This window comes from Myotis nattereri, assembly GCF_964212035.1.
Source record: "Myotis nattereri genome assembly, chromosome: 14".
Taxonomy (NCBI): Eukaryota; Metazoa; Chordata; class Mammalia; order Chiroptera; family Vespertilionidae; genus Myotis; species Myotis nattereri.
In genome coordinates this window covers 47,400,221-47,424,140 of record NC_138089.1, presented here as the reverse complement: position 1 = coordinate 47,424,140, position 23,920 = coordinate 47,400,221, and the positions used below count along the sequence as shown (strand labels likewise).

General features: G+C 38.3%; 1 protein-coding gene across 19 annotated transcripts in view; it reads right to left on the bottom strand.

The window, feature by feature from the left end:
* The window catches only part of RBMS3 (RNA binding motif single stranded interacting protein 3), a gene marked incomplete at both ends in the record, with an annotated part of 935,783 nt that overhangs the window by 230,540 nt on the left and 681,323 nt on the right, over window positions 1–23,920 (bottom strand). For all 19 annotated transcript variants that reach the window (XM_081105840.1, XM_081105826.1, XM_081105837.1 and 16 more), the window contains one exon: window positions 1,794–1,951. In XM_081105840.1, coding sequence (XP_080961966.1) covers window positions 1,794–1,951 — 158 coding nt within the window. The remainder of the gene's footprint in view (window positions 1–1,793; window positions 1,952–23,920) is intronic.

Genomic DNA, 23,920 nt, shown 5'->3' with positions numbered 1-23,920 from the left:
AAGATGGATAAAAGACTTAAATGTAACTTGCAAAATCATAAAAATCCTAGAAGAAACCTAGGCAGCAAAATCTCAGATATCCCACATAGCAGTATTTACATCAATACATCTCCTAGGACAAGAGAAGCAAAGGAAAAAATAAACAAATGGGACTACATCAAACTAAAAAGCTTCTGAACAGCAAAGGAAACCATCAGCAAAATGAAAAGGGAACCCACTGCCTGGCCAGTGTGGCTCAGTAGTTGAGCATTGACCCATGAACTGAGAGATCACGGTTCGATTCCCAGTCAGGGCACATGCCTGGATTGCATACTAGATCCCCAGTAGGGGTTGTGTATGAGGCAGCCAATCAATGATTATCTGTCATCATTGATGTTTCTCTCTCTCTCTCTCTCTCTCTCTCTCTCTCTCTCTCTCTCTCTCTCTCTCTCTCCCCCTTCTTCTCTTTGAAATCAATTAAAACATATTACAAGAAGAAAAAGAAATAGGAACCCACTGTATGGGAGACCATATTTGCTAATGATACATCTGATAAGGGGTTAATTTCCAAAATATAAAAAGAACTCACATAATTCAACACTAGGAACAGAAACCATCCAATTAAAAAATAGACAAAGGACCTCAGTAGACATTACCAATAGATGTATGAAAAAAATGTTCAACGTCACTAATCATCAGAGAGATGCCAACAAGGTTGGGGGGGACATTAACTGGGGAACTTCTATGCATATAGTCATAGCCATTGGACACAGACAATAGTGCGGTGAAGCCCTGGGTGTGTGAGGGGTGGCAGGGGTCGATGGAAAAAAAATGGGGACATCTGTAATACTTTCAACAATAAAGATTTTTTAAAAACCCTACCATGTGCTGTCTTTCAATGTGGGTTAACAGGGGTTGATTTGGAATGGTTTGCCAACTGATGACAGGGTTCATCACAGTGGACACTCCTGTCTACAATGGACTGACTTTCAGATGACACTAACATCCATCCATTCATCCATGTGAAGTCAGCCAGAGACATACACGCACCAAGACCTGGAGACACAGCTTTTCCTTTTCTTGTGTGTGGTTGAGCAGTTTCTTCTTCTCTGTGGTTTCTTTAGCTTTGTTTTTCTTGAAAGCACAGCAGGTACAACCATCTTAATTCTCTTCCTGGCTAAGACCCTCTTTTATAAACATTCCCTTAAAGTTAAGTAAAAACTAGTCTTCCTTTTATGACAATGACAAAAGTGCAATCTGCTTTTTTTGTTTCTGTGTAAAACATCAAAAAATACACAGCCAGGGCCTCTGAAGTGCAAATGCCCTCTTGACCTCCTCTTACAGTTTTGTGTTCCTTGACTTCCCAAAAAGTCCTATTTCTCTGTATCTTTCTTTTCTTTCTTCTGCTGACTGAGAAACACTATCATCTCATTCTTTGGAAATCAATGCAAAACCATCTGGATGCTTCGTTCACCACATGGCTCCTTAGCTTTGGGGTACTGGGCATTTATTATCCCCAACAGAAATTGGCAGCATCTGATTTTGTTGATCTTTAGCCAGAGAGATGCTTGGGAACTCAGTATGCATATCATTATGACTCCAGACACATATAAACATTCCATGTACATATTTTAGAAAGCACAACCTATTTATAATTACACTGGGATTCTCTGTCTTGAAGCAAAAATACATAGAATGAGTTTGATAAACTGCTTTTAAAATTTCTATTGCTTTGGGCCCTTGTGCTAGAAAGGCCCTGGAATTAAGAGGAAATGGGGAGCAAAGATAAATAATATACAAAGAAATTGTTTTACCTGGCAAAGCCAACGCCTCGGCTGACTCCATTAGCATCTCTTAGTATTCTTGTAGAAATGACGTGTCCAAAGGGTTTCAGCATATTCTCAAGTTCCTGCTCATCCATGGAAATGGGGAGATTTGAGATGTATAGGTTTGTTGGGTCTTGCTCTTGTTGCTAAGGAAGGAAAGAAACAAATGCAGTAAGTTCTAAATATTGAGAAAATGACTGCACAAATGGATAAACATTTGATTAAACGGTAAACTGGACTCTACTTTAGCATGGTCCTGAAATTTCTTTCACTTAGGGAATTAATTGCTTTTCTTCACTGAATTCCCTTCTTGCCAGAATGTTTCCTATAAAACAGTGGTTCTCAACCCTCCTAATGCCGCAACCCTTTAATACAGTTCCTCATGTTGTGGTGACCCCCAACCATAAAATTATTTTCATTGCTACTTCATAACTGTAATTTTGCTACTGTTATGAATTGTAATGTAAATATCTGACATGCAGGATGTATTTAGGCGACCCCTGTGAAAGGGTTGTTCAACCCCCAAAGGGGTCACGACCCACAGGTTGAGAACCGCTGTTATAGAAACAATATCATCAATGAAAAGCAACCTTTCTGTCCAGCCTTCCTTAAAAAAGACTAATGAACTTTTATTGCAATTGAACTAAGGTAAATAAGTAAATTCTTTTTTATTACTATTAACTATTACTTTTACTGTTACCACTCTAATTACCATCACTTCTGGTTGCATTTACCAAGTGCTAATAATATTTTAGGCATTGTTTTAAACTCTTATAATATGCATTATTTCATTCAATATTCTCTCTCTCTCTCTCTCTCTCTCTCTCTCTCTATATATATATATATATATATATATATATATATATTACTATTTTAACAATATATTTTCATTGATTTCAGAGAGGAAGGGAAAGAGAGAGAGAAGCATCAATGATGAGAGACAATCATTGATTGGCTTCCTCGTGCATGCCCCACACTGGGGATCAAGCCCACAACTCTGGTCTGTGCCTTGATGGGGGAATCAAATCGTGACCTCCTCATTCATAGGTCAACGCCCAACAACAGAGCAATACCGGCCAGGCAATTGTTAGTATGACAAAACTGATCCCTACCTTGTCCAAGTTACAAAGCTAGTAAGTATGAAAGCCAGGGCTGAAATCTGGGGGTATCGCTAAAGTTCTTGAGCTTCACTGTCCTGCTATACTGCCTTGCACCAGACCAATGAGGAAAAATGCATGGTCATAGAATAGCATTATCAGCTTCAGCATCAATGCAGGAATTGCCCAAAGTGCCAAATCTCAGGCCCCACCCAGAACTATTAAATCAGAAACTTGAGGGTGAGCCAGGTAGTCTGCGTTTTGAAAAATCTTTCAGGTGATTGTGATGACTACTCAAGTTTGGGAATCGCTGCCCTAGACCATCGATGAATATTTATATGCAAATGAATTGTGATGCCCATCATTTTCGAAACCAGCAACAATAGTGCTTAAATAAGTTTTGCTTAATAGAATGGGAAACCAAACAACTGTTAGCATTATTCCTATGTACATGAATGTTCTCTTTCACATAATGAATTAATAAATTTGAACTTAGTTGTATGTATGTCTCAAAATAACCTGACATAATTAGTTATTAACATTAAAATATATGTTATTTCATTGAACCATTATATTTTAACTAAAACAACAACCTTAACTTCAAGAATAAGTGAGATTAAATAATAAAAGAGAAATCCTGAAGTCTATAGGAAATGACATTACATAACAGTAAAATATCTTTTGTTAAAACTTGGTATCATATGTTGCAGAGAATTTGATATTGTATAAAATTTAATGTTTTAATCACAAGGAAAAACACAATAAGCAAGATTCCAAATATTATTTAAGGTCAAGTAACAATTCTGGTATGAAACTAAAATCCACTATTTTTAAAACAGCTCTAAATATTCAGATAGTCCATAATATTTTTAGTAAGCTTTAATATTAATAAGATCTATTATTAGGTTCATCTTTTATTTTTATTGATTTCAGAGAGGAAGGGAGAGGGAGAGAGAGGGAGAAACATCAATGATGAGAGAGAATCATGGATCGACTGCCTCCCCCACATCCCCTAAGAGGGATCAGGCCCACAGTCCTAACTGTGACCTCCTGGTTCATAAGTCAACAACTGAACCACACCAGCTGGGCATAGGTTCATTTTTAAACATAGGTTAGTTTTCAAATATTTATTTATCACCACGGAAAATAGTAAAAATAAACATATAATCAATCAGAAAAAGACAGTACAACTTCAGTATTTAGCAATAGTATAACTGTAGACAATATACAACTATAATCTCTCTCTCTCTCTCTCTCTCTCTCTCTCTCTCTCTCTCTCTCTCTCTCTCCTCTCTCTACACATACATACACACACACACACACACACTAAGTGGTATGATCATAGAAAGAAAACAGAGATAATATTATCCTTCCCTCCTTTCCTAAATTATAATGACCATGGTTTGGTTTTTGTGGGATTTTTTGCTGGGATGGTGAAAAAAAAAAAGAAAAGAAAAAGTGGTGTTTTAGTCCTAGCCCCGTGGTCAGAAAACTGCGGCTCGCGAGCCACATGCGGCTCTTTGGCCCCTTGAGTGTGGCTCTTCCCGAGCCTTAGGAGTACCCTAATTAAGTTAATAACAATGTACCTACCTATATAGTTTAAGTTAAAAAAATTGGCTCTCAAAAAAAATTTCAATCGTTGTACTGTTGATATTTGGCTCTGTTGACTATTGAGCTTGCCGACCACTGTCCTAGCCTCTTTTGCTCAGTGGATAGAGCGTCAGCCTGGGGACTAAAGAGTCCAGGGTTTGATAGAATTTAGTCAAGGCACATGCCCAGGTTGCTGGCTCAATTCTCAGTAGGGAGCATGCAGGAGGCAGCCGATCAATGATTCTCTCCCATCGTTGATATTTCTCTCTCTACCTCTCCCTTCCTCTCTGAAATCAATAAAAATATATCTATTTTTAAAAGTGGTGTTTCAGATACATAATAATGAACCTCATGCACATACAACTTACAGATTTCACGACCCAGCATTTATTTTTAATCTTCACATTGTTACTCCAACGGTAGCTGGGCAACTATCATTATATTAATTGGGCTATGAGGAAATAGAAGCATGAGAGATTCATCATTATTTCCCAGGACAATCCAATAATTACTGACAAAGTTAGAAGCAGATTTAGCAACCAAGTTTCCTATCTGCCACTCAGTGTACTTTCCACTAGCCCAATGTTTCCCAAGCTTCATTCATTTGCATATCATTTTAGAACATTCTGCTGGTGATGTGATATTATTTTATTTACATAAAAAGTTTTTTTAATCTCAACATACCTTTGGGTATAAATAAATTTATTTCAAAATATAAGTTGATGTCGGTACCATAACTTTGCATAGATTACTGTAAAAATAGGGAATAAATCAATGTTATTAAATCATGTCCATGATGTTTGTTTGCAGAAGATTTTGACCCCAGTGATTGACTCTTTCTCAGTAACAAATGAGATTTGTAATTAAAAGATGTGTCAGAAGCACATGAGCACCAGATTCTTTATTTTCCTGGGAAAAATAATACTTGAGAAAGAAATAAAAAAAACACACTTTCTTACGATCTGATTTTTGGACCCTACACGCTTATATCAACTCAAGTTTCCATGAGAGACAGATACATGTCCCACAACTTGGGAATTCCTGCCTTAACCCAGAGCTTCCAGAAGAGCAGGCTGCAACATGTGGTGGTGCCATGAATAGAATGAAATTTGCCCAACATGTTGCTCTCCTGTGTCCTTGATCAGGCTAAATAATCATAAGCAACCAACAACACTATACAGAGTACTGTACGGATCTTTTCATTTTCTGTAGGCAGAACTGCACCAATTTGTCCTGATTAAAATCCATTTCTAAATTCCCCAAGTGTAGAATGCACTGCAGCAAATGGTGTGCAATAAACATGCAGAACCTGGTACATAAGGGATCGCCCGGAAAGCTATGTTCTGAATCCAAATTCAAACGGTAAGGCCAACTCATTAATTTGTGTTTAGAGAGACAATAAGGCATTGGACAGTGTCATTCCTTAATTTGTATTCACAGAAAGAATATGGTGTTGGACAGTGTTACTTGTTAAGAAATTCTGTCCTTTGAAATGCAGTATTCATCTTGAATATATTTGTTGACTTGAGCATAGATCTTAATTTCTGCATAGAAGGAACTTTTGAATAATACATACATTCATATTTTTACTTTCAATTTTATTTATGTATCGGGTGTATATAAATAGATGCTGACTTAAAAGATTCTTTGGCACCATGAACCAAAGAGCACTTTCCTCTGAACTTTTCAGTGATCACTGCAATCTTAAAGAACTTTTAAAAAATATTTTTACCTTAAATGTTTATGATCATTTAGCTCCAGAATGGGTCTATGAGGGCATTTTAACCAATCTGATCATTTCACAGAGAGAACGAAACACAAGCTAGAGGAGTGGGTATGATTTGCTCAAGGTTGTCCAGCTAATTAGTAACACATGAGAAATAGAACCCACGTCCTTTATACCTGGTCCAATGTTCTTACCAATTCGTGGCACTGCCTCTGCTCATAAAATCCAATGACCAGTAGACAGCATTTTGTGATTCAAAGGAATATTAATACAGACAGAAAGAAATATCTTTGAAGTCTATGTTTTAGTCACTTGGGCTTATTCATCAATTGGCTTTAGTTACAGAGCTAAGGCTATGGAAAAATAATAAAAAGAGTTCCTAGCCAGCATCTCCTAGATAGTCACCGAATGAATACTTTACAGCATGTACTAGTTTGTAAAAGTATTATGACTGCAATTTATACATCTATTACATTTAATTGACCCCATAAGTAATTGATACCATAATTTCCCCATTTTAGGCTATTTCCACATAATTTTCATCTGTACTGAAATTTCTTGATTTATTACTTAGTTTTCTCAAAAGATGGTGAAAAAGTTAGAAAAATACCATCTCCATTGTTAATGAGAACAGACACAAGTCATTTCACTCAAGAATATGTAAAGTTCTTTTCCGGAAATGACTTCACTTTTCTTGGATTTTTTTGTGTATGCAAACTGCCAAAATAAGATTTATTAGCACTCATTTGCTTTTTAACACTTTAAAACAACTTTAGAATTTCAAACATTCCAAGGTAGCTAAGCAAATGGATACAAATGAAGGATAAAAAATTGTTGCCCATATCTAGGTCAAAGGTTATGTCTGGGGCTGTGTTTGGGGGTATGCATTATGGTTATTAAATATACATGATTCCAAAAAAGGTGGTTAACAGAATAGGATTTCAAGATAATCTACTAACACACGTTTGACAAAACTACATTAAGTACTCAGGAAGTAGTTATTGGCATTAAGAGATTTTAAAACGTTTCCCAAGCTACCTGGCTTAGAGACCCACTTTATTTACAATCTGTCACAGACCAATATTTGTGCAAAATACAACAGAAATATTAATAAAGTAAAATTAACATATATGAAAAATGCAAATTGTAATTTTTATTATACATTCAATGGACCCAAATTACATTTGGATTAAACGTCATGTTAGTGTGAAATTGTTATAAAAGGTTTTGAATGCTTACTCTAAATTTTTGTGCTTATTTCATTGTGGGAATGTATCATTTGGTGAACCAAACTTGAAGTAACACTCTTTTAGGGAACTATATGCCTATTTTTCCCATCATCATATAATACTAAGTTGTTAGTTTTTGCTTATTTTTATACTCTCAAGTCCTTTTTTAATCACAAAATTGTGTGTAACCAATTTATAGTCATTTTTTAACTGTTTAGGTGGACAGAGCCATTATAAGATGAATTATCTTCAGCAGTTGTGATAAAACATCCAGAAAATACCCTGAGGAAGTCTGAAACAACCTTAAAGTGAACATGTGACTGTAACACTTTAAAAACACAGGTATTCATACAGACTGAAGATAATACTATTATTACTTTACATAGGGAGAGTTTTATAGTATTCAACTTGTTTCAGGGTTATTTTATTTCATGTAGCCCCTTATAATTACTTATGAAGTAGATAGGGCAAGAGTTATTATTTCCATTCTACACATGAGAAAGCTGCTTCTGATATCTTAAGAAGGTTACCAAGGTCACATGGCTAGTAAGTAAATAAACAACATTATAAATGATATATATTTTTTACTCTTGATCTAATACTCTTTCTACCACACTACACCATCTGGATACTGCCTATAAATATTGCTTTTCATTGGATTTTACCTGTAGAAAGAAAAAAAAAATCAATGGCAAGACAAAGGAGCAATTGTTCTTAATTACACAATCTATTTTAAATGTTGTAGCAATTAAAAAATATTAATAATAAAAATTAAATGTTTTCTCTTAGCCTGAAAAAAGAAGCAGAGTCAGAGCCTCTTATTTTATTAACAAGCTGAAAGGCATCTGAGGTTTTAGAACTAGTTTAACACCAACTTTGTAAAAAGATGTCCTCACCCTCTTGGAGAATTCTCAGCGTGTTTGCAGCATGGCTATAGGAGTTACAGCACCTCTAGCTGAGACCTGGAAGAAGCCTGCCATTCTGGCCAGATTTGCTTCAGTATCATAAGTGTGTGATCGTTAATTCCATGTGCCAATTTGACTGGGACACAGGATGCCCAGATATTCAGTCAAACATTATTCTGGATGATCTGTGCGGATGTTTCTGGATGAGTTTAACATTTGAATCAGTAGACTGAGTAAATCAGACTGCCCTCCCTAATGTGGGCGGGCCTCATCCAATCAGTTGAAGACCTGAATAGAAAAAAAGGCTGATCCTCCCCTGAGTTAAGAAAGAATCTTTCTGCCTGCTGGCCTCCAAGCTGGGACACTGCTCTGTCCCTGCCTTCAGACTCCAACGGGAACATTGGTTCTTCCCGGGTCTCAAGCCTGCTGGCCTTCACACTGGAACTATGTCATGGCTTCTCCTGGCTCTCCAGCCTTCTCACTGCAGATCTTGGGACTTGACAGCCCTCATTAGTATATGAGCAGATTCCATATTTTTTAAAAAAAATCACACGCAGACACATACATATGTATGGTTTTATTTCTCTAGAGAACCCTATCTAATACAATGGGTTAATTCTGTCAAATCTGTATTGCTATGAAAAAGTAAGACGCAGGCTCAGCTCTGACCTCCACACGAGGACTTCTGCATTCCCTCGCCACACAGCCATGGCCATTGAGCAGGGAAAGGGGTGCACAGCCTTCTCCTAAGATAGGTGCTCTGGGAGCACACCTCCAAGCTAATGCGTTAAAGAGCAAAGGAAAAAGTAAAGGACTGCCAAGAAGTAGGCCCTTATCCTTGTCCCTAAATGATGCCGAATAAATGTGTGCTCTGTTCTCTTTGCTAAGCAGTGAAGGGGGCTGCCCTATGTTTTCAATTGCCTTCTGGCTCCACTAAAAGACAGGGTGATGTCTCCTCCCCTAGTTTCCCACGGCGCTAGAGTTAGGAGGCTGACTACTAGGTTTTCCTCCCAAGGCACCAATAAGAGTAATTTTCTTGAAATAAACACCAATAAGAACGATTTCTCTAAGGAACACATGTTTGAAAAAGAAACATTTCATTATTTCAAATTTAATGTAAGCATAGCAGTGGAGGTTGGAGTTCACATCCCCAAATTCAGTTGGAGGGGTTTCATTCTGAATAATAAACTCGGCAGTGACCTGACTATGGAACGATGCTGAGTGCTCAGGACAACCTGAACCACTCGTTCTTTGTGCCTGTTCTTTAAGGCTGCTGTGAGCTCTTCTACATCAATCGAGCAGCCTCGAGTTGAGGTGAGCAGTGAATGACTGAATGGGCCTCTGGGGTCTTTATAACTGAATTGGCATTACCTGTGGTCCTGGGATAGGTGGCCAGATTGGATTCCTGGCTTTCCTTGACTTCTCCCTCCACATGCACCTCATGAACTCGAACTCAGTATCACCAGCTATCAGCCCTGACGTGATGGTGTGCCCTGTGAGAAAATGCTAAATTAACATTTTACAATATTGAGATCTCTCTATAGTTTTATTGTAATATAGTACTGTATCACAAATACGTCTGGTGTTGTACTCAGGGTCCTGACAGTCAAAACTGAGAACAGGAAACAAAACTATAGAGAACTACTCAATATTGTAAAGAAATCACGCCACATTTTCTCAGCGTCTGATTCACTTCTCTGAAGTGACCCTCCAGGAATCTCTCTTTTATGAGCCTGCTGTGAACTCTGGGATGCAAAGGTGTCACATGATTTGTTGGTAATGACCATGATCCTCCATCAGATAGCTGGAGTTATGAAATTGACATGAGTATAACCAGAACTTTATTATGGAACCCTACTAAAACCATCTGGAAGAATCATAACATCAATATCGAACAGATACAAAGCATTTTTGTATTTGGTATATAAAGAAACGTGTCACTGAGATGTTAAAAGGTATTAGGGACATATAGTTCCACTAAAGGGCAACCATTTTCATTGTATTCTATGTCAATGACACCCCCAGAACACAGCACAAATGGTGATCCATGGAATTATACAAGGGAGCTCATGTGGCAAACACTATGTCCCATGAAATTAGAGCACCCTGACAAAATACAGGATACCCTGTTAAATATAAATTTCCTGTAAATAAAAAACAAGTTTTTTAGTGTAAGTACATCTCAAATATTGCATGAGACATATTTATAGGAAAATAATTATTGCTACATAAGATTAACATTATTAAGTCACATAAATTGTTTGTTGTTAGATAAGATTCATACCATTACCATTTTATAGTAAAATATCAACTCATATTTATTTTATGCTAACTATGTGCTAAGCACGATGATTAAAAGTTATTTAAATTTATTGTGGTTTTATTCCTTAAAATAATTCTTGAGGTAGATACAGTTAATGTCCTCATTTTACACGTGAGAAAGCTATGCAATTGCCCAAGGGCGCACAGCTATTAAGAAATCCAACTAGAATTCAAATTCCAATCTATTTCAGTCAGAGGCCTGAGATTTCAAAATAGGTGAAGTGTATTTAATAACTGGCTCACAACTTTTTCTGACAGGTCAAGGTGAAGGAGCTGCCATTGGATGGATTCATACAGATGTTCAATGTGTAAATCTACTTGACAGCACAATTTACCTTTCTGAGACTGGAAATCACTTAATCATACTGAGGGAATGAATTAGCAAAAGAAGACCCAAAGTTAAGTCTTACTTATAAGGCTGGCTGGGCAATAATAGAAATAGAAATAAATAATATAAAGTTAAAAATCACAGCTTTGTGTACAAAATGTTGCTGTTGCATGGAATTTTTGCTTGAATCCACTTTTATTTAAAAATTGTCCAATATCAATTTCACAAGAAACTGACTTTTTAAGGACATGTACATTTCACAGGTGATAGAGGAAGAGGAAACACTTTTTAAGAATCTGGCTGTACATTTGAATGCTGTTTGTCTAACTGGAAGATGGCATGTCCTCGGTTTATTTAATTACAGTCTTTCCAAAAGAGCCAAAACAGGCTACCAAACATTTGGTGGCTTATGATCATTAACATCAGTTTGGAGAAAAGGTGCATGCATGTGTGTGTGCGTGTGTGTGCGTGTGTGTGTGCGCGTGTGCATAGTCCATGGTGAAAACCAATTTATCAATGCAAGAATGCAGGGGGCAGGTCGGGAGAGGAAGCTTACTAGGTCCTAGTGTCACGTGTCCATTTCTTGTATTAACATTGTGATCCTGGCAGAGAAATAGCAAAGCGAAGCTGCAACCGTGGGCCCAAGGTGTTTAAATGAGACAAACCAATTTGCCTCTTAAAAGAGAAACTTCCATTACCACTGTCAGCTTTTATGTGACACATATATCAATTATAAACTTCTCAAAACTCATACGTGGAAAGAGGTAAGTCTTATTCTTAATGTGACTTCACTGAGCTAAACGATTTTACCAAGACTGCCTAGAAGGTCAATGAAAAAGGAATGCATACATCTCATTTTCCCCCTGCCTTCTATCTCTAGGAAACTTCAGTAGACTGGCATGCTTGAAAAATTGGAGGCACTTAGGGTCACAACACTAATATGAGTCCCAGTCATTTGTTGATTTGCATATTTTGAGTCCAGGCACTTTACTAAATGGATCATCCACTCATTTTTCACATCATTGCTATTGACCATTTATTTATTCACTCACTCAACATTTAATGTTCCAGTCTATGTCAGCCACTGAGCTAAATCCTGAGGTTACAAACATGATAGGACGATGATTCTTGCCTACCATAGAGAGTTGAGTCTAGTGGATAATTTACAACTACATTTCACTAATAAAGAGCCATTTCACCTCAGTCAATACATTAGTATAGTTAAGAATGTAGACATTTGCCTTGCAGATTCTCTAATAGTCTATCACCTGAAATTCTATTTTCCTCAAAATGGTGATGAGACCATCTAAATTATTCCTAAATGGTGTCTCAGCTACATAATAAACATGAAAATTAATTCTTGAAATATAAAAACAACAACCCTGGAATAAGTTAAGTCCTAAGACAACTAGAAATTTCAGTTTGAGCTAACCTATTTATATATTTTAATCTCAAAAAAAATAATTTTATTCATAAACCTCGAGAAAATATTGAGTAGGAATGATATATAATCAGATAGTAACATGGTGGCTCTGACATTAACCAATTAGTTCTTTGACATTAACTAGTTATTAACATTTCTCACCAAATTTCCTGAACTTTAAAGTGGACATAATACTACTAATAACCTCAGAGTGTTACTGTGAGAAATCAATGATACAATACACTAAAAATTTAGTAGAGTTCTAGGTACAGAGGGGAAGCTCAGTAACTCATTTTATACTTATTACTAAATTATAGAAATAATTTTATGGCATTTCAAAAACGGATAGCTATTAACTACAAGTAAGTCATGTTCATAAATAAAATAATGATTGCTATTTAGAATCTGCCCCATTGAGTTCCTCATAGGTGCAAACTTAGCAGACATTCTATTAAGTTATGTGGAGACGGGCAGGTTAAACTGATGATGAGATCCTAACACATGGCCACTATGTCAGCAAGAGAATCTAGGAATAGGATGGGGGGGGGGGAGAATACTGTTCCTATCATTCATGAGCTAAAACGATTAATGCTTTATTACTGGGCTCATTAATCAAAACTGTGTGACTTTTTTTTAAGGAGCAATTCCACTGTTCAAGTCAATTAGCCCAGCAAAGAAAGCTATTATACCAAAGAAGCTACAATGTTTTTCAGACTTCCCTGGGAGTATTTAGAGTATAAAATAAATGCTATTATTCAGAAGATACCGAATTGCTAAGCTTCTTAAATTCATACAATTGGGAACCTGCAGTACATTAAAATGCTGAAACTCATTAAGAGTCTTTTTTCCCCCCAGCTTTAGAGTCATTGGCATTCTGTGCACAAGTGAAGAACAATAGAACACTCCAGGCTTCCAAGGAGAAAGGGACTGGCGCTCCTTCAGCTCCACTTCAATGAGTCATTGAGGCAGAACTGGCACCTACCCATTGAGACAACGGCGCTTCTGCTGGATTACCCTAATACCTGAAAAGAACTGCAAAAATTAGCTAATATGCTCCGCTAAGGAGGAGAGAAAAGAGCAGCTGGTTTATATCCATCATTTATCTTTACCTCATTAGAGCTCTATTCAAAACATTGGAGCATAAATATACAAAATGTAAGTAATGATTGTAACCCATAAAATAAAATAAGAATCTATGAGGCTCTTCGCATGTAAGTGAATAACTAAATACAGGAGGAGTTCCTTAAGGTAGAAGGCAAACTAATAAATGTAGAAGGGAGGTTGGAATTGCCAATCACCACTTGGGAACCATAATAGTAATAATGGAATAAGCCGTCACGATAGTTGAGTAATGCATAGATCAGTGATTCTAAAACAGCACAATTTTGTCCCCCGAGGGACACTTGGAAATATATGGAAAGCTTTTTGATTGTTACACTTCAGTGAGGGGGCTGCCCTGGCATCCCAGAACACACAGAAAAGCTGCCTAAAGGAAGAATCATCTGTGAAAGAAGGCACCTGTCAGGCCATGGTTGAGATACCCCCTGGTACCAGGCCTTTAAAGAAGAAAAAATATACATCACATATCAATCACTGTATGTTATGATATACATCATAGATTTTATAGAAATACTAGAGGCCTAGTGCATGAAATTTGTGCACTGTGGGTGGGGGTCCCTCAGCCCAGCCTGTGCCCTCTCGCAGTCTGAGAGCCCTCAGGGGATGTTCGACTGACAGCTTAGGGGAGCGGGCCTAAGCCAGCAGTTGGACATCCTTAGTGCTGCCACGTAGACTGGAGAGGCTTCCACCACCACCGCTGCGCTCCCCAGCTGTCAGCCTGGCTTCTGGCTGAGCAGTGCTCCCACTGTGGGAGTGCACTGACCACCAGGGGGCAGCTCCTGCGTTGAGTGTCTGCCCCCCCTGGTGGTCAGTGTGTGTCATAGTGACCGGTCTTTCCACCGTTTGGTCGATTTGCATATTAGCCTTTTATTATATAGGATATATAATAGACTCCCCGTGTTGATTTGGTTATTTTTATTAAGCAGAACTTAAATATGTACAAACGTTTAATTATGGGATATAAATGCCTCTGTTTATAGCTTGAATTGCAACGATTAAACCAAATACACTTTAAAAGTGCAGAAAAGCAAAGTTGCATAACCAATACAATTTAATTAAAACATTAATTTAATATCATGGACGATGACGTTTTGCCAAATCTGAATTGCCACTTACGACGTGAATATGCTACTGACTGCTGCAGTACCCAATAGTTTTGAAATTCACAGGTTACATTCTCTTTGCCACATGACATTCTACCCCTTCCACCACTTGTATCTACTTGGATTGCTGTGAAACCTTCATCTGGGCATAGCTTGCCACGCTAACAGCTTTCATTTGGCTTGAAAGCATCATTTACGGATTAGGTCTACCTCATTCTTTCCCCATTAGCCCGAGACAGTGACACTAGGTCTCCCTGGCACTATATGATTAGACACGTCAATACAGACGCAGGCAGCGGCACCATCTAGTCAACCAGATGACCTCAAACAGGCTCTCATACATTTTTTCCGACTGTCATAGAAAGGAAAGCCCCAAATTTATAAATTCTCATAGAGAACTCATGAATTCTTTAAAATTATTTTTACAGATTCCAATGATTAAAAGATGACAATACAATGAAAACTGCCACGGATTTCCACTTCTGATCTGGTTGTAAAACTAGAAGCATTGACACATTAGCTATACATAAGTTTATACACATGGAGATATTATATATGTATATGTGAGTATATGTGTATGTATGTATATATGCACACAAATACACACGTGTGGATGCTTTACAGCTATGGACTAGTAAGTTCATCTCCTGAATTCTTCATTTCCTTGTCATTTAAAAGAAGGATACTGTTACTGTACAGTCACTGTGAGGATTAAAGAGACACTTCATAGATGTTAATATCTATGTCTTCTCTTTTTTAATCTTAAGCTGCTGTGCCTGCCTACATTTTCTTCTCAAGTAAATGGGAAACAAAATTAAGCACTTGAGGGAATAGGTAACTGCATCAATTCCAGAAGCTCATATTAAAGAAAGCATTAAGTCAAAATGTATCTATTTACAGCTGATGGTCTTTAATTTACTATCTCTTCTGTGAAAACTACCTGTTTAGCATACAGGAATTCAGAAATCAAAGAAGACAGGTAGGAAGGGCAGCAAGAACTGAAATCTTGACTTCCTTTTATTTTTTTTTCTTTCCACCTCCCTTTCCTTGTGAATCTTTAGACATTGCCAAAGTAAGACTTAACAATGGCTAAATATGATAACATTGGCACAGAGAAGAGATTGATGCATATCAGATTCACTGAAAAGAACAGCAGTATGAAATTCATAGGATTGAAAACATTTTCCAGGCAGGTGGAAAGTCCTTCAGGAAGGAAAGCATTTCCTGGCACCAGGGAAAGCAAAAAGGCCAGTGGGGCTGGGGCACAGTGAGCTAGGGGGGCGTGGTATGAAATGACATTGGAAAGGTACAAAGGGGCCAGATTAAATAAGGCATCATAGGCCATGCTGTGCCTACATGCTGGGGCCTGGGATTATGTTCTTATGTGCATTGGGACAGCATTGAAGAGTTTAAGTGGGGAAAGACATGATCTGATTTGTTAATAAAAGAAATGTTTGTAAGAGAACAGAAAGGGACCATGTTCCTGTTAGCTGGTAAGATGTTGCATAGGTCAGGAGGGGGATTACGAAAACAACAGTGGAGATAGCGGTAGTAAAAAGTGGGTTAAAAAATTCTGTTTTTCAGGTAGACTGCACACTTTCTGATGGCCAGGATGTGAGGCATTTGAGAAAGGAGGATTCAAGGATGACCTCAGGGTTTTGACATTTGGGTCTTCACCCACATATTCACTGTTTATTATGATCGAAGACATGGCAGACTAAGAAATTTAGAATTCTCCTTTGGATACTTTAAGTTTGATATTAGACATCTAGGCTTGTGATCTGACTCATTTAGTTTTAGCTAATAATAGTAGTGATAATGTATAAATGTAAATACTCTGGAATTCTGACATACCTTACATCTGGTTTTATAGGCTAGCTTGGTCCAACACATTGATAGATATAAGCAGACAAGAAGAATATTCTCTTTAACAGCCCAGGAATGCAGACATTGGATCAAAAAATAATATATTAAGAACCAGGGATGATAACAATGCCCAAGGTTTTCTCAGAGGACACAGAAGACTTGCCCAAGGTCCCAAAGCAATTTTGTAGCTGAAAATTACATCCTCCCTGCATACTGAACTCGGGTTCGATATGTCTATCCTTATGAAAAATTTTCAGATTCTTATAAAAATATTTTCACAGTGTACATTTGGGTGTAGAACCTTGAACTCAAAGCATGGTTTGGTCTTAGGCCAGTACTGCTAAATCGAATCACTATTTTCACAAGATCTACAGGTGATTCTTGTACACATAAGAGGTTGAGACACATTGTTTTCGAAGTTAAATCATTCTTGGTATTAGGGAGAACTATTTAATGTACCTCTAGGTTCACACAGTAAAATGAGAACAAAAACTGGCATTGCTCTCACTCAAATGATCAACTAGCCCCCTATAATATTCAGGGAGGAATGGTGCCATTAAAAACAAAAAGTACGTGTCCATGTACTGACGTGAAAATGTATCCAAGATACATTGCTGATGTTTTTAAAAAGCTAGTTGAAGAACAGCATGCAGGACAGGATTGGAGCTGATGCTTGAAGATCGTAGCGTACCGCAGCACGTCTCTTTGGCTCATGTGATTACAACACAGTCATGGTCACAGGCACCATTGCCAGAGTCATACCAGCACATGCAGGGGGCCTCTCTGCTCTGCCTTTTCCAAAGGTTGTTCATCTGTGCACAGGCACAGACCAAGCTGCCGGAGAATTAATACCCCAAAGGCAAACTACCACCAACAAAGTATGGAAGTTGGAGTATAAATGTTCCAACATCCTTGTCTGAGGTGCATTCCACAGGGTTCTCCAGCAGAATTGAGCTCCAATTGTTCATGGCCAAAATCTGCTTGTTAGATCATCCTTTTTGGACTTCTCTCTCAACTCTATCTCATTTTCCCCACTTCTATTTTTCAGGGTGACTTTCCCAATAAATTATGTCCACTCAAATCTTTGTCTCAGAGTCTACTTTGGGAGAAATATATATATATTAAATATATATTAAATATTATATATTAAATATTATATATATTATATATAATTATATATTATATATATATTAAATATATATATTTAATTGATTGATTTCAGAGAGAGGATGGGAGAGGGAGAGATAGAAACATCAATGATCAGAGAGAATCACTGCATTCATCAGCTGCCTCCTGTACGTTCCACACTGGGGATCAAGCCCACAACTCAGGAATGTGCCCTGACTTAGAATCCAACCTTGACCTCCTGGTTCATGGGTTGACGCTCAGCCACTGAGCCACACTGTCCTGGCACCAATGCTAATTTTAAAGTGTATATAATACAGATATGTGATATACTGGAATGCATGTATGTACATGAAGGAAGATGGAAAGGTTTACAGACAAAAACTACAATGCTTGTCTCTGGGACATATTTACAAGAGACTTTTAAACATTTCTGTATTATTGTTATTATGTCATTGTTGTTGTTGCTTTACATTTAATGTTATTTTTAGAAACCAAAAAAAGGGGAAAATGAAAAACATCAGGAATGGAGATCTTTTCATCTCTATATTAAAAACAGGGCAGCAAATGTCAGTTCAGACAAAATTACATAATAAGAACTGTCATTTATGATTGTTCCTCTGTGGTTTCCATTTCCCATGAGAATCTGACTGCTAGTGACAATAGATCCCTTCAAAAAGGGAGGCTCTTCATGATCCATCCCCCCCCCAAGAAATGCAAAATGCCTATGACAAAAGCTGAAGTCAAGGACCCAGAAAAGCCACAGACATAATGAAGTAATCTAAACAGGTCATTACCAACTTGCCATACGTCTAAATACATTGTGCTTCTCCTTCATTCTGAAGTCTGCATTAGACTCACTGAGCCTGCAGTTGACTGTTCATGAGGTTAGTGAGAGAACTGGAAGTGTTCAACCCCACTTCTGTGCAGTCCTGATGGGTCAATGGTCTCATTAAGATGTTTAAGAATCAGCAATTTAATAGTTCTGATTTAAAAGATAAAAACCCATCCTATATAATAAAAGGCTAATATGCAAATTGAACAAATGGTGAAACAACCAGTCCTTATGATGCGCACTGACCATCAGGGGGCAGATGCTCAATGCAGGAGTGCCCCCTGGTGGTCACTGCGTCACTCAGCCAGAAACAAGGTTCATGGTTGGCGAGCACAGTGGCGGTGGCGGGAGCCTCTCCCACCTCCCACCTCCGCAGCAGCTCTAAGGACATCCCCCGAGTGCTTCTGGACTGCGAGAGGGTGCAGCCCTGACTGAGGGACCCTCCTCACCCCCAGTGCATGAATCTCGTACACTGGGACTTTAGTATAGATATGAGAGAAAAGTACTGGAACTCAGGATTATGTCATAATTTTTATGTAATGCTAATTCACAATTCATATTTTAGCAATACTTGGGGTGGGAAAAATGACAGAGAGAAAGAAAAGGAGAGGGGAGGGTGTGATGATTACAGGAATGACTAAATAAGTTTAAATTTACAGCGGAGGAAGAGGTCCTTGAAGTGAGGACAAAGTGTGTGACAAAAACAAAGACTATAGTGATATAAAAAAACTAAACAGTGTGAATAGCAAGCAACAAATAACAATAGCAATGATGACTACCTCTCATTAAGCATCTACTATGCATTGAGCACTGTGCCCTGCATGTTCCCCAATATGTTTAGCCTTCAAGGTAGACATTATTATCATCACTATTTTACAAATAAGAAAATAGAAACTACAAGTGGATAAAACATTGACCTAAAATCACACAGCTACCAGTCAAGATTTACCCACAGGCCAGTGACTCTAGAGTCCAAGCTTTTAAATGGTGCCAGACTACCACCAACAACATAACCTGTGTCACCCAAAAATTCAAAAATATGTGTATTAAAATAAAATGCTAAGGCTAAAATTAAAATAAAACAATGTAGTATTTATGTATGTGATATATTATATATATGCTATATAATAAAAGCCTAATATGCTAACTATCCAGTTGTCTGGTCGGCCCTTCAAACAAAGCATAATATGCTAATGATATGCTACGGCCGCTCAACTGCTCGTTATGACATGCACTGACCACCAGGAAGCAGACACTCTGACCAGTAGGTTAGCTTGCTGCTGGTTTCTGGCTGATTGGGACTGAGTTAGACAGGCTGGTCATGCACTGGAGCCCTCCTGCAGTCCCTCCCCAGCTGGCCAACCACCCGTGTCCCTCCCTGGCCCTGATCATACACCGATTGTACACTGGTGGGGTCTCTCAGCCTGGCCTGCGCCCTCTCGCAATCCGGGACCCCTCAGGGGATGACGGAGAGCTGGTTTCGGCCTGACAGTAGAACGACCAGTTGCTATGACATGCACTGACCACCAGGGGGCAGATGCTCAATGCAGCAGCTGCCCCCTGGTGGTCAGTGTGCTCCCACAGGGGGAGTGTCGCTCAGCCAGAAGCGGACTCACAGGTGGCTAATACGGTGGCTGTGGCGGGAGCCTCTCCCACCACCTCCGCAGCAGTTGGACATCCCCCAAGGGCTCCAGGACTGCAAGAGGGCACAGGCTGGGCTGAGGAACCCCCTCCCCCCACCTCGAGTGCACAAATTTCCTGCACTGGGCCATATATATATATAAAACTTTTGACTTATAATTGCCATAAAGGTGATTTACCAAGAGAGAAACAAAGGAATATACTGACCCAGACTCTGTTAATGAAGCTTCTGCAAACCAAAATCAACCAGGACATGTAGGACAAAAAAATTAACTAACAAAAAGCAATGTGTAGGTACTTTTGGCCTGCTACCATCAGGGAGAATATTTCAAAGCAAAACTAGAAACAAATAAATATCCTACACAATGAGAAAGTTTAAGTCCTGTTCTTCCAAGAACAGGAGATCTTGTGGTTAATAAAAATAATTCTTATAAAAGTTTGATGAAAGAAAATAGCCATGTTATGAAGTTATGAGGGGAAAGCAGGAAAGAAACACCATGTTGGCACATACACATCTGCACAGCAAAGAACTAGAAGGAAACAATGGTTATCTCTGGGTGGTGGCATCAGGAATATACTTTCCTTTTCCTTCTTTCTTATCTGTGGTCTCAAATTTTTTAATATAGGAAGGATAAGACTTGTTGCATTACCAAAACAATAAACTTAATATAAATTCAGAACTTAATTTACAATTTGTTTATTTGTTTTGAGAAAACCATAGAAGAGGATGTTGCTCTTTAATAGTGCAGCAAGCAAAGTTTTGGGCTCAGTTATCTCTGCCCAGATATCTTATTTTTTTTTTATAATTGACTTTATATTTTGGGGGGGGGGGGGGAGAAAGAGAAACACTGATTTGTTGTTCCACTTATCTACACATTCATTGGTTGATTCTTGTATGTGCCCTAACCAAACTGAGCTACCCAGCAAGGGCTCTGTCCAGAATCTTACCTCCAGCAGCTATATATCTAGAAGATACATTCCCAGAAGTAGAATTACTATATCTAAGGGAATACAAATTTAATATGTTTAGATAGTCCCCTCAATTTGTACCAATGTATCTTCGTCCAAAATATATAAAAGTTCCACTTCTCTCACACACCTACTATACTAGTGTGACCCAGTTTTGTAATTTTGCCAACCTACTGCCTGAATTTAGAATTTATGCCTTCTGTTCTTAAAGTCACTGAAATTCAAATGTTATAGTTTGAGATGCTTTTTTTTTTTCTCGTTTTCTTTTTTTCTTTTTTACTTCCTAAGAATAATAGGGCAGAACAAAAGATGAAAAAGCATCAAAGGGTAATCAGACTGGTTGGGGATTTCTGCAGGCCAACTGAGCACACATGGAAAAAATGTGCACAAATATGATAAGGCATTTGATGCACTAAATTGAACAATCCCTTCATCAAACAATAACACTGCCCCAGCAGGTGGTACACTCCCAAAGAAATGACTTGTTACTACAGAACTTGCCCAGTGGTTTCTTCTCCGATCTCAAGACCATTTTTTTTTTTAAATTCTCAGTTACTAAGTCTGTGAAATGAAACTAATGATAGAAACAACGACCCAATGGGCAATGAGGGTTTAGGTAGATGTACAATCAACATGCAGGGGAATTCTCCAAGGGAAGATGCTGTCAACACCAGTCAGTATTAAAATGTGTGCAGAGTCACACAATTGGGAGAGAATAAGCAGATTCCTGGGAAGTCACAGCAGCTAGTCTTGCAACTTCAGGAAGATCTGCTTGGCTTAAGGTGCAGGCAGAAACTTCGGAGAAGTGTAGAAAATTAGAGTTGTAAAAAGATACAGTATGGCATACAGAGAAGAGAGCATAGGATTTAAGTTGCTTATTCTCTCTGAATCTTGCTTTAATCAGCCATAAACAAAGCTCACTATACCACTATCACAGGGCTGCTAGGCAAATTAGGTGAGGACATTACAAAACACCCAGCACAGTGCAAGGCATATAAGGGCACCCCTGATCCAGCCCCTGGATTTCACATAGATTCATTAAAGAAATAAATCTTGCTTGACTGGAGGACATTATTTTACAATTCACAAAGGCAGGGAAATCATCTTCCGGAAAATATGCTTAAAAATCAAAGTTTCAAACAAAACCACAAATTGGGTGGAGGTGGGGAGGGTGCACACAGAGGGACAGATTTATCCTTAAGAAATTGCTACTCTGATTCCTTTTTCTCAAATTTAAAACAATTCTCTACTATGTGAAGAAACAACACAAGATCCCTTTGTGCTTTGTAACATGGAAGATATACAACACACTACCCAAATAATAAGACAGGCCCAGGAAGAAAGATCTGCCTCGAGGCCTGTAACTGCTGTTATATTCATCATGGGCCAAGTTTCAAGAACAGCCCATTCAATGTTGCCCCCATTTCTTCAGAGCTATTATTTGAGTACATGTGTATGTTGTTGCAAGCATGTGCATGCCTAAACATCTAAACCTACTTTCTACAGCCTAACCAACTTACATGTAAAATGGAAAAAAAAACCCAACACCTTTAAGTGACTTGCTACATTCATCTGATCTTTGTGCTTCTAGGAGAAGAGAGATGAATATTGTCTGTCATCTAAATCTTGCATTCCCTGCCCTACATGCAATTCCTACCAGGTTATCTTATCAAAACTCATGAGTTTAAAGTCTACCTATAAATGTGTGTCTGATCCTGTTCTTTCCTTTTGTCTCCAGACTGATATACTCGTCTACTCAACATTTGCACTTGCATGTCCCATAGAGTCTGTCCCCACCCCAACTCCCTTCTTCCCAGCCCTCTCTGTCTTATCAATGGTAACTCTTCAGTGGCTCAGACACAAAACTTGAAGTCATCTTTGATTCTTCTTTCATCTTTTGCAATCAGTCACTAAATCCTATTAATTCTACCTTCAAAATTATTCAGAATTCAATGACTTCTTTACATCTCTAGTGTTGTCTGCTGGTCCAGTTCCCCTGTCGTCTCTATCCCAGGTTAGCACAATAGCCTCCTTATAGGGTCTTCCTGCTTCCATCCTTGCCCATCCATAGTCCCGTCTGAATTTAGCAGATCAGCAGATTGAGTAATCCCTGCAAAACTGTAAATCTGGTCATATCATTCTCCAGCTCAAAATAGAACTGACTTCCCATCTCACTCAGAATAAAAGCAAATGTCCCTAAAATGACCTACATGCCCTACCCTACTCTGCTTCCTCTGCCTCGCTCACTGTGCTCAAGACACTCAGGATTCCTTTCTATTCCTTAAACACCCCAGGCATGTTTCTGCTTCAGGGCTTCTGTACTTGATGTTCCCTCTGATTAGAGTCATCTTTTCCCAGAAAAATCACATGCCTCTCCCCCTCAACTCCTGCATATCATTGTAAAAATATCACCTTCCCAGAGAGACCACCTCTTACTTACATTGCACACCCCTATCTTTATGTCACTTCCTTGACATGCCTTATATTTCTGCAGAATATGGCACAGGATGACTCACAATATTTTTTCTCATATTTTCTCTCTCCCCCCATGAGGCTTTACAGAATAGAATATTTCTTTCTTTTGATCAGTCACGTGGCCTCAGCTTCTAGACAACATCCTGGCACACAGTAGGTACTCAATAAATATTTGTTGAAATAAAGAATAGATTTTTAGTAAAGTTTTCAAGACTTAGCTGGTTCCACTGCTCTTAAGACAGTGTACCCTCTTGGAAGAAGTAAGGATGGTACATATGAATATTCATTAAGGTAGAAAGCATTTTCTTACTCATGTGTGTGGCTAGCACCCCGAAAGAGAATGTGAAGTGGAGAGACTAGAG